The 10,343-nt window shown below is 44.9% G+C and overlaps 1 protein-coding gene across 1 annotated transcript; it reads left to right on the forward strand.

The window, feature by feature from the left end:
- Positions 1–193: 193 nt before the first annotated feature.
- Positions 194–10,035, forward strand: LOC118786779 (protein sel-1 homolog 1-like). The gene is made up of 21 exons (XM_036542093.1): positions 194–640; positions 964–998; positions 2,175–2,379; positions 2,983–3,150; positions 3,897–4,002; positions 4,356–4,518; positions 4,645–4,698; positions 4,804–4,863; positions 5,063–5,144; positions 5,477–5,631; positions 5,787–5,843; positions 5,923–5,991; positions 6,073–6,150; positions 6,562–6,624; positions 6,725–6,812; positions 7,073–7,221; positions 7,544–7,709; positions 7,969–8,043; positions 8,490–8,662; positions 9,067–9,195; positions 9,513–10,035. Exons 1-21 carry the CDS (start codon positions 580–582, stop codon positions 9,735–9,737), a joined length of 2,361 nt encoding a protein of 786 aa, XP_036397986.1. The 5' UTR covers positions 194–579; the 3' UTR covers positions 9,738–10,035.
- The last annotated feature ends 308 nt before the right edge of the window (positions 10,036–10,343 follow it).

The following is a 10,343-nucleotide window of genomic DNA, read 5'->3' on the forward strand; positions in this document are numbered from 1 at the left end:
TACACGTGGTAGTTTTGGTCAATCCCTCCGTAGTGCAGGTAAAATAATGTCGTTGTGTGTGCGCTTCTTATTGGACAGCGGTAATGGTAGCGCTCAACAATTGGTTAATCTTCTTCATGGCAAGTGAGGATTGGTCAAGAGAAGAGGTTGGGAGTGTTGGTCGAGGGTCAGTGGGTATGTCTGATGATGAAACTGGAAAACTAGCTACTATTAAGCCGATTATGAATATCATAGCCGCTATAGGTGAAGTATTTATGTAACAGGCTATACGGCTGGGAGAGTTGATTGATTTGATCAAAGAGCGGTATCTGCAAGGGGTCACAAACGCAGACTTCTGTATAGCAAGCAACATAGTTAAGCTAACGTTGCCAGTTAGCTAGCTGGGCATGTGAATTTGAAATGAACTCTGCGTGTCGTCAGCAGCAAAATTATTTACCTATACTTGCTAGCTAGCGGGTAAACTCTTTTGTATGTTTGTAGCAAATGACGGATAGCATTTTTACGAAAGTGCTGCTGTTTCCATTCGAGTGAAGTATTAAGACTAATCGGACGTGTCAAGCAACAAAAGGCATTTGAAACATGACTGTGAATATGTGGCTTCTGTTTTCACTGTTGGTCGTGTCACGCGGAGTAACAGCTGGTAAGTAGCTAACTAGTATTGCTAGCATATTGAGTAGCTCTTTAACCGTATTATGAGGTTGAACCCAACATGCAGCTTGCTAGCAAATGCACTCTAACAACAGTGGAGATGATCAGTCTGCTAACATCGCTAATGTCTGACGAGATGAGTACAACAACAGGGTTGTTATTTATGTAGCTGGATAGAGCCTGAACTACTTCGGCTAGGGAGGTATGTTTACGTACATTAGCTAGGTTAGACAACTCGAATATTTTGTTGCTAAAGACTCAGCGTGTTTCCAGTGATTGTAATTAAATAATTTTGTTTTTCCTTAATATTTGCAGACGTGGAAGAGCCGAATGATACACCTGAAGGCAAGGTAATACAGTCTCTTTAATATTTGCATTAGTGCTTGTCAGTTACATGTCTGTGCTTATTCGGCGGTAATCATCTCTTGGTTATGTCAATAGTCATTAGTCATTTTTATGTTGTGCATGTATATCGTAGCCATCTAATTATGCACAAAAATACATACGTTAATGCTTATAACGGATATGCAAATAGACTTGGATTCTCATCCTTAATATTACAATCAGTATTACTCGTGTTCAGTAATATACACTGTAAACGTCTCAGGAAATAGAATTTTGCAGTGGATCAGCAACTTCGTCCAATGCTTTAAGAATCAGGTACCTAGCAGACAGTGGTGTGATTGGGCAGAATTAGATACTGTAGATTTGTCCTCTGAGCTGTGGTGTCACAATCCCCCCCATGCCCTACTCCCATAAAATGTCATGAGTGAGTGAATCAAGGGTAGAATGAAGAAGGGCAGAACTGCTTTCTAACTGGGAATCAGCAGCAAGTGGAAAGCAACACCTTGCTAGACATTTTTCTGGCTAGTTCTTAAGACATCATAGACCAGCAGGTGCTCAGCCAGCGGCAGGGGATGGTGATATGTACAGTAGTATGCTTTTGATATAAAGCTGTTCTCATTGGTCCTGTCAGAATATGGAAGTTGTGCATATTTTTCATGTAAATAAATGTAAATTTCAATAAGATGAATTGAAAGGAATACACTTTTAATAATATTCTTATAAGAGCAACAGTTTTCTTCTTCCTTTACCACAATATTCTGCTTGTTGAACTAGCAGTGCAGAACCGTTGTATTTTTGTCTCGCCTAATCAAAATTATAATGAATTATATGTAGTCCTGTAATTATTGCTATAAAATGAAATTGTATGGAATAATACGTAAGTTAAACAGTAACATTAGGTTAATTCAGTTGAAAAATATTTTCATTTTCGCTAATTACATTACTAATAGGAGGATCCCTTCCATTCACATAAAGCTCACCAAAATTTCAAAAGTTTTAGTAAGGGATGATGTCTCTGGTGTGTTTCTCTTCTAAATAGAGTGGATTACTATGTCTAGGAAATAGTGTTGATTTCCAAGGAGATTCTTAGATTTAGTATTCTCAAAAGATTCCATTGTGATCTTACTGTGATAGTTTTTGTTTGTGTTTTCAATGGCATCCACTGTGGATTTGCTCTGTAGTCGTTTCACAGTCAGAGCAAAGAGGATGAGGAGGTACCAGTGGGGCCAAGGATCGTGGCTGGGCAGGTGTTCACCAGGGAAGATTTGTCCCAGGACAAGGGGCAGAGTGAAGACACCCAGAAAGAGTCAGACAGCATCGTGGAAGGGGTAGAGAAGGAAGAGCTCCCTTCTCAGCCTGCTCCTAAAGATGAGAAGCCAAAGGACGGTTGGTAACACGCATGTTAAACTTGAGCACTTTTGGCATGCACATGTTTTCTAAAAGGTGCTGGAAATAGTACAAAATGCTGACAAGGAACAGTTAGACTGCACTTGCATAGGAGTATTTGGAAATCTGTATGTATCACCAAATGCTCTGTTCACACTTCTTGGAATTCCACTAAATGACAGAAAATGTTTGTTATGGTATTCACAAGCTCTAATTCCATGTCTTTCTTTCTTTCTGTTCCCCATCAGTTCCTTTGCTAATCACTATTTTAGTGTCAGTTTGCTTATAATATAACAACTTTATGTTGTGCTTCTCTTCTTACATTTTCAACTGAACATAAAAGCGATGCTAATCAGTTTTGATTTCCTGAACACCTGTTTTCTTTGCCACGTATCAAGCGAAACTGTTCAAGTGTGAAGCCATAGTTTCATTGTTGCAGGAGAAAAAAAAACACTCACTCTAAATGATAATTCCTAACTGCCTTACTCACTGTGTATCAGACTCAGTATATTCTTTCTTTCCCCATAATCTCCTGAACGATACCTGCTGTGAACGTCATGTTACAGTGCATCTCTATTCTCCTGTTTTCTTGGTTTGATGCAGTTCCTGTGGTGGTTGGAGGCACATCAGCTGGGGAGCGCTGCCTCTTCCCCTTCCTCTTTTTGGGGAAGGAGTATTCAGAGTGCACTACAGAGGGACGGGGTGATGGCAGACTGTGGTGTGCCACCACCTACAACTACGACAGCGACAAGAGATGGGGCTTCTGTGAAAGTAAGCACGCTTGATTCAGTCATGAGACGAAGACAGGCGGTCATCCAGAGATACGATTCTCACTGCATCGTCCTGCTTTTAGCATGCACAATTACCATTGAGTTGCAAGAATTGAGTAGAAATACTGGGTCACTTTCTTACAGATTTCAGCATTAAGACCTTTTGTGAACTCTGCTTTTTCTTTAGAACTCCACAATGAATACATACAATGTACAAACATGTGAAGTTACTCACATTTACAAACAGATATTCTGTGTCTGTATTCTTTCTGATCAGTAAAAACGCTTGCAAAGTAGGCTAATCATCTAAATGATCACGAAAATGGAGAATGTCTTCTTGGATTAGGCAGTGTCAGGCTTGTCTTTGACTTGCAATTGGTGACAATCAGCGGATGTTACTGTGGGGAAAGAAAGCAAAGACCAGTGTTATTCGGGAAACTGGAGGATTTGTGTTGTAATACATCAGGACAGTTAAGGAGATGGAAAAGATGATAAGGAAGTGAAACGAGGTCTAGTTTGGCCATTTACTGTGAGGCAGTAAGAAGCCGTACCAGAATTCAGGTTAGAATATATGGTACAACAGTAAATATTTGCAAGGACTCAGATCTCATGGTCATTGTAACATGGGGTGACACTGCTTTTGCCATCTCGATAAAGGCACTCTGTGTTTATAACACCACAAATGGATGCCCTAGCAGAGTCCCCAGCAGAGTCAGTGAAGAGCTGTTGTGTTCCTGTGAACTGTAGCGGAGGAACAGGCTGAGCAGAGGCGGCAGGCTGAGGAGGCAGAAGAGCTGTATCAGAAGGCTATCAAGATCATCAATGGAACCAGCAAGAAGAGGCTGAAGAAAGAGTGGGTGCTGTCTTCCCTTTTCCTCTTCTGGCTGTGTCTGTATTCCCTGCTCCTTTCTGTGCCACCAGTGCTCCACTCCTTCTGTCTGGGTATTTGTGGTAAATTTTAATGATTGGCCAGTTGGTGGATCATGTGTAAGATGATGTCATAAATGTAAGATGTCAGTGCAGCATACTGTAGGGACTTGAGTTTTGTAATTGCTGCAGAAAGAGAGATGAGGGGCTCTGAATTATCAGCAGGATTGCATATTCAACCTGTGGAGCACAATTTTAAAGGCTTGTAGGATGCTGAGATGGAATGTGTTTGTGTAGTATGCCTGTGCTCAGTGTATGTATGTGGCTTTTTCCTTTTAGAGAGTATAAGACACTGATGAAAGCAGCTGGAATGGGTCACACCAAGGCTATGGAGAAGGTGGCGTATGCCATGCTCTTTGGAGACTACCTGACCCAGAACATCCGACAAGCCAAGGACATGTTTGAAAAGCTGGCAGTGGAGGGCTCCCCCAAAGCTCAAACGGTACATGTCATTCAGCATCAAAATCAGCATGTCACCCACTGCAGGCACCTTCTTCTCCCAAAAGCTCCTGAGTGCTGTCAGATGCTAAATTCTGTTTGTGAGATATTGTTTCCTTGCTCCCATCAGGCTCTTGGCTTCCTTTATGCTTCTGGGCTAGGAGTGAATTCAAGCCAGGCAAAGGTATGCAGACTCTCTGCTGCATATTTACTGAAACCTCTTCAAATATATGCAACAGCCATTTAGGTGTCTCGCTCTCTGATAGGCTTGTTTTTTCTTTCTTCACAGGCACTGGTGTACTACACCTTCGGGGCCTTGGGTGGAAACCTAGTGGCTCACATGATTCTGGTGATTTTTTTTAAGCATTCAGAAATATATATATTGGATTTGCAATTTTGACATGCAGCTATGAGATCACTGAACAGACCTTTCTGCTCTAATGGTATCCAGAAGCCTCAATCCACGTCACCCTCCTGACTAGTGTTGGTTGTTCTTTCCTCGTTCAAAGCTTGACAAAAGACTGTCCTCTTTTCTTCGCTCTTTACAGGGTTACAGATACTGGGGAGGCATCGGGGTGTCTCAGAGTTGTGAGTCTGCACTGACACACTACAGACTGGTGGCAAACCATGGTACGATGCCTGCTGCACCTCAGCCAGAGGCCACTGTCAGTTTTTTGTGTGAAATTGTGTGATAGATATAAACCAGACACCATGCACCCATCTCATATAGCATCATACTGTATGTTACACACAGGGTGCATTATGCAATTCTGTGAGCATCCACCACGTTCCATTTGGTATTTAAATTCCAAAAATTTAAAATAGTTCATAAGTGCCCATGATACATGCTGTCATTAGATCACAGTCATTAGTGATAAGGCTTAAATGAGAACAGTGCATGAGCCCATTCTTAAGCACTTGGGATGTAGACAGTGTGTGTGTGTGTGTGTGTGTGTTTGCAGTGGCCAGTGACATCTCCTTGACTGGGGGCAGCGTGGTGCAAAGGGTGCGGCTGCTGGACGAGGTGGAGAACCCCGGGACGTCCAGCGGGATGCTGGAAGAGGACCTCATCCAGTACTACCAGTTCCTGGCGGAGAAGGGGGACGTGCAGGCGCAGGTGAGACCCTCACCTGGAGGTTGTTATACTGGCCGGAGGACATTTCCCCTGATTGTGACATCCATCCACTCCCTAAGTTCCCCTGAGTTCGCCTAGTGCCTGCGGATGGGATCGATGTCCATTGTGCTGAAATCTATAACGTTTTCTCCCTCCAGGTGGGTCTTGGACAGCTGCACCTGCATGGGGGACGTGGAGTGGAGCAGAACCACCAGGTGAGTGTAAGAGAGTGTGGACTGTGCTGTCCAATATTGACACAGAGTGGTAAGTCACGCGAGTGTGCTTCCTCTCCAGAGGGCCTTTGAGTACTTCAACCAGGCGGCCAATGCAGGGAACACTCATGCCATGGCCTTCCTCGGCAAGGTTTGTGCTTCTGTTACTGCACCTCAGTGCTTCCTCTTGCTGAGGAAGATGCAGCTCTGTAAACAGCATTGTCATCCTCAGATGTACTCGGAGGGCAGTGAGGCCGTGCCACAGAACAATGAGACGGCTCTGCAGTACTTCAAGAAGGCGGCCGAACTGGTGAGTCTAATGTGCATGGCCTGCTCTGAACCAACTGTAAAGCAGGTCACTTGATTTCATGAACTAGTGTTAACAGTCTGAAAAGCAAACTATGCTTATGATGTATGTTAGTATAATGTGCTAATTATACTAATAGCTAATGTGCTATTTAGAAGACAGAAACAATGAGTGCATATATTCTGAGTGGAACATGCACAAATGGAACGATGTTACCATCATCTCTGAATGAGGTAGCTGTCCCTCCATATAGTGAAATTTGAAACTCGCTCTGGTGATTTTGATTATAAGTGAGGAGTGGCACCATCCCATTATGTCATGGCTGTTGAATCAAAATCTATGAGTTAAATTCACATGGAGGTATCTCCACCACCACTTCGCCTTCCCAACCACTGTCACATCTTCTGTTGTCAGGGCAACCCGGTGGGTCAGAGTGGCCTGGGCATGGCTTACCTGTATGGGAGAGGGGTCCCTGTGGTAAGTGTCCTGGTGCAATTTATCAATACCCCTTAGAGGAGACGTGTTTGATTTTTATCCTGAATGGTGTCAGTGTGTAACTGCATGTTTGTGTCCTCAGAATTATGACCTGGCGCTGAAGTACTTCCAGAAGGCCGCAGAGCAGGGCTGGGTTGACGGACAGCTGCAGTTAGGCACCATGTACTACAGTGAGTCACTCTTCCTGTGTTCACTGGAGGACTAGAGGATTAGATGCAGCCACTCTGGTACTCTCATTTTGTCTAGTTTCAGTACTTGCAAATCTGTCTTTCCTGTGTGGCAGTGCCATAACCGATGTGAGCTGGAGCCAGTTTCACTCTGTTTATGAGTTTGCGTGTCTGTTTTTGACTGGAAGGACTGCTTTGCTGAGCTACGTGTGCTGCTGTAAGCTGGACACATGCAGCATGTTTCCACCCCTCTCCCCTCCCAGGTGGCATAGGAGTTAAGCGCGACTACAAGCAGGCCCTGAAGTACTTCAACCTGGCGTCCCAGGCCGGCCACATCCTGGCATTTTATAACCTGGCTCAGATGCACGCCACCGGCACGGGGGTGATGCGCTCCTGCCACACAGCTGTGGAGGTGAGGCCAGGGGGTACAGCTGCCACTCTTTTTCTAGATACTGCCCTCTGCTGGCAGACTACCTAAACATCACATGGTTGCCTCTTAACATTACAGTTGAGTATTTTAAAGCTTGTTGTTTATAGCAAATATTTGTGTTTTGTCATCATCTTTATTGAGATGGATACAAAATGTGATCTGTATTGTGTAATGGACACCTAAACATGGTTATAAGTACTCTGACATGGTGTACACTATGAAAAAAATCGCCCTTTGCAGTACAGCACTGCGAAAAACATTGACACGTGAACATTTTCTCATAGTACCCTTTGTGTTTGTACAGCTGTTCAAGAATGTGTGTGAGCGCGGCCGCTGGTCCGAGAGGCTGATGACGGCCTACACGAGTTTCAAAGAAGGGGAATCGGACTCTGCTGTGGTGCAGTACCTGATGCTGGCTGAGCAGGGCTATGAGGTAGCCCAGAGCAACGTGGCCTTCATCTTGGACCAGAGTAAGTTTCCCTACGCATCACTTTTGAGCAGCCACCACCAGAGGGCAGTGTCACTTTTGTGCACTTATGTAGTACAGTTGCTTGGGACAGATAGTGCTAATACTAGTGCACAGGTCGTGTCTGTGGACACCATTGGTATTTGTGAATTTATGAATGTTGATACATTGTGTTAATGTTCATATAAATGGATATTGTCTTATTTAATCCAGGTTGTGTGCATTAAAATGAGTTTACTTGTTTTATGTCTTGTCTGATGCAGAAGATGCAAAACTCTTCAGCAAGAATGAGACATACCCACGAGCTCTGTTGCACTGGAACAGAGCTGCTGCCCAAGGTCAGGATGGCTCTCACTCAGCCATTCACTATGCTCTCACGTACTCTCACACTCGCCCATTCGTTGTATTGTAACTACTCTTTGTTGCTTGGTACATGCTTGTGTAATTAGACATGTTTAATAAAACACGTGCAACAACAGACCTAGCTGAAATTTAAAGTCTGAAAGTTTTATACAAGCAGCAACAATACAAAGAAAACAGCTGCAGCCATATAATTAACTGCAGATTGATTACGCTGATGTTGGGGGCCACAGGGGAAGATCTGATCAGATTTGTCTAGATTTGCTATTTATGGTTTGTGAATTCAGTCAGGAACACCCTTCCTGTCTGTCTGTGATATGTCATTATATGTGCTGTCTAGACCTTGAGAAAAGTCATTTGAAATCCCCATGGAGTGCAGCCATGTGCCATTGCTGATGCATGTGCCCCTCCGCTGCTCTGACAGGGTACACAGTGGCCAGGATCAAACTGGGCGACTACCACTTCTACGGCCACGGCACAGACGTGGACTACGAGACGGCAGTGATCCACTACAGACTGGCGTCAGAGCAGCAGCACAGTGCACAGGCCATGTTCAACCTGGGCTACATGCACGAGAAGGGGCTGGGCATCAAGCAGGTGGGCATACACTGTTACACACACACACACACACCTGCTCACACCATGCATACACACAACTACTCACACTGCGCGCACACACACACACACACACACACACACACACACACACACATACACACACGCACACACACACACACACACACACACACACACACACACACACACACACCTGCTCACACTGCGCACACACACATACACACACGCACACACACATACACACACACACACACGCACACACACACACAGCATACCTCTTTCACTAAAGCCTGCACTCATAAAGAGAACATACTCTCATATGTTCCAGATGACTTCATCTCATTTATATGGGAGTTTACTTTCAGTATTGAGAGCTTTATAGATTTTTTTTTTTTGTCCTGTGTGACTCATGCTTGTGTTTTCAGGACATCCACCTGGCAAAGCGGTTCTATGACATGGCGGCCGAGGCCAGTCCAGACGCCCAGGTGCCGGTCTTCCTGGCTCTGTGCAAGCTGGGAATTATCTACGCTGTGCAGTACCTGCAGGAACTCAATGTAAGAGCCACATGCAGCATCCTTCAGCAATAAGCGGAGTGGTCATCAGAACTATTCACATAGCCAAACATACAACTTTTGGAAAATTACAGTTACATTTGATATTGGCATATTGGTATGCATACATTTTATGCTTACTAAGTGCTTCAGTTTTGATTATTGACTCAGCCAGCCTTATGTATTGTACTCTAAAGTTCAGATGCCCCTGTGATGCTGATCTGCCTCTGCTTACATCATTTCTTTTGCTTTTTTGCCTTTCTGTGTTGGTTTTAAATGCATCTCCATCAGTGTTCCCTACTATCTCTCCCTCTCTGCAGGTGAAAGAGCTCCTTTCCCAGGTGGATTTGGACCAGCTGCTGGGTCCAGAATGGGACCTTTACCTCATGACCATCATCGCCCTCCTGCTGGGCACCGTCATCGCGTACCGCCAGAGGCAGCACCAGGCCATCCCCCGGCCCCTGGCCCCCCAGGGGCCACCGGCCCAGCCTGCGGAGCCCCAGCCCGCAGAACCCCAGCCCGAACAGCAGCAGCAGCAGCAGTGAGGCTGCGGGGCAGGGCCCTAACCACCTCAACCACACTGACTCTACTGTGAAACAGGAGGAGCTCCCTGTAAGGGCCCCTCCTCCTGATTTGCTAAGACTGCTTGGAAAACCCGAGACTTGTTCTCTGTGGGGAGGAGAGGTGAAGTGGGCCACTTAGAGGGGTATAGAGGACAACAATCAAACAGCAACAGAAATAACTTGAACCTCTTGAAGGGTGTTTCTCAGGGTTCGGCCATCAAGGCTTTCTTCTTCTGATGGCCATAAGCGTAATCGGGGTGGGTGTTTGTTCATCACCTGGGCTAGAAGTACTTTTGTCTCTTTTTAAAATGATTTTGCTTGGTGGTCCTTCAGTGTGTCTCAGACTCACGGACTTGTAATCAGATGCATTTCCCTGGGTCTGTTGCATGGACATTGTAGCAGTTGGGTCCCTGGACGCCCCCTTCCATGGCTCCTTTCTGGAGACAGCACTGAAGCAGAAATGGATCATCTCACTGAGGCTGTGCAGCAATATTTTTAATTGAGAAACTTGATGGGATTCTTTTTTTTTTTTGCCTCAACCCCCTCAGAGACTTTTTCAATGTCTGTACATTTGACTGCACTCAGGAA

Source organism: Megalops cyprinoides, chromosome 12 (assembly GCF_013368585.1).
Source record: "Megalops cyprinoides isolate fMegCyp1 chromosome 12, fMegCyp1.pri, whole genome shotgun sequence".
Lineage (NCBI taxonomy): Eukaryota > Metazoa > Chordata > Actinopteri > Elopiformes > Megalopidae > Megalops > Megalops cyprinoides.

Excerpts from the sequence above, each read along its gene's own strand:
- LOC118786779 (XM_036542093.1), top strand. The coding sequence starts at position 580 with ATGACTGTGAATATGTGGCTTCTGTTTTCACTGTTGGTCGTGTCACGC. Across the intron at positions 641-963 it reads GTCACGCGGAGTAACAGCTG|ACGTGGAAGAGCCGAATGAT; the intron begins GTAAGTAGCTAA and ends TAATATTTGCAG. Across the intron at positions 7,222-7,543 it reads CCTGCCACACAGCTGTGGAG|CTGTTCAAGAATGTGTGTGA; the intron begins GTGAGGCCAGGG and ends GTGTTTGTACAG.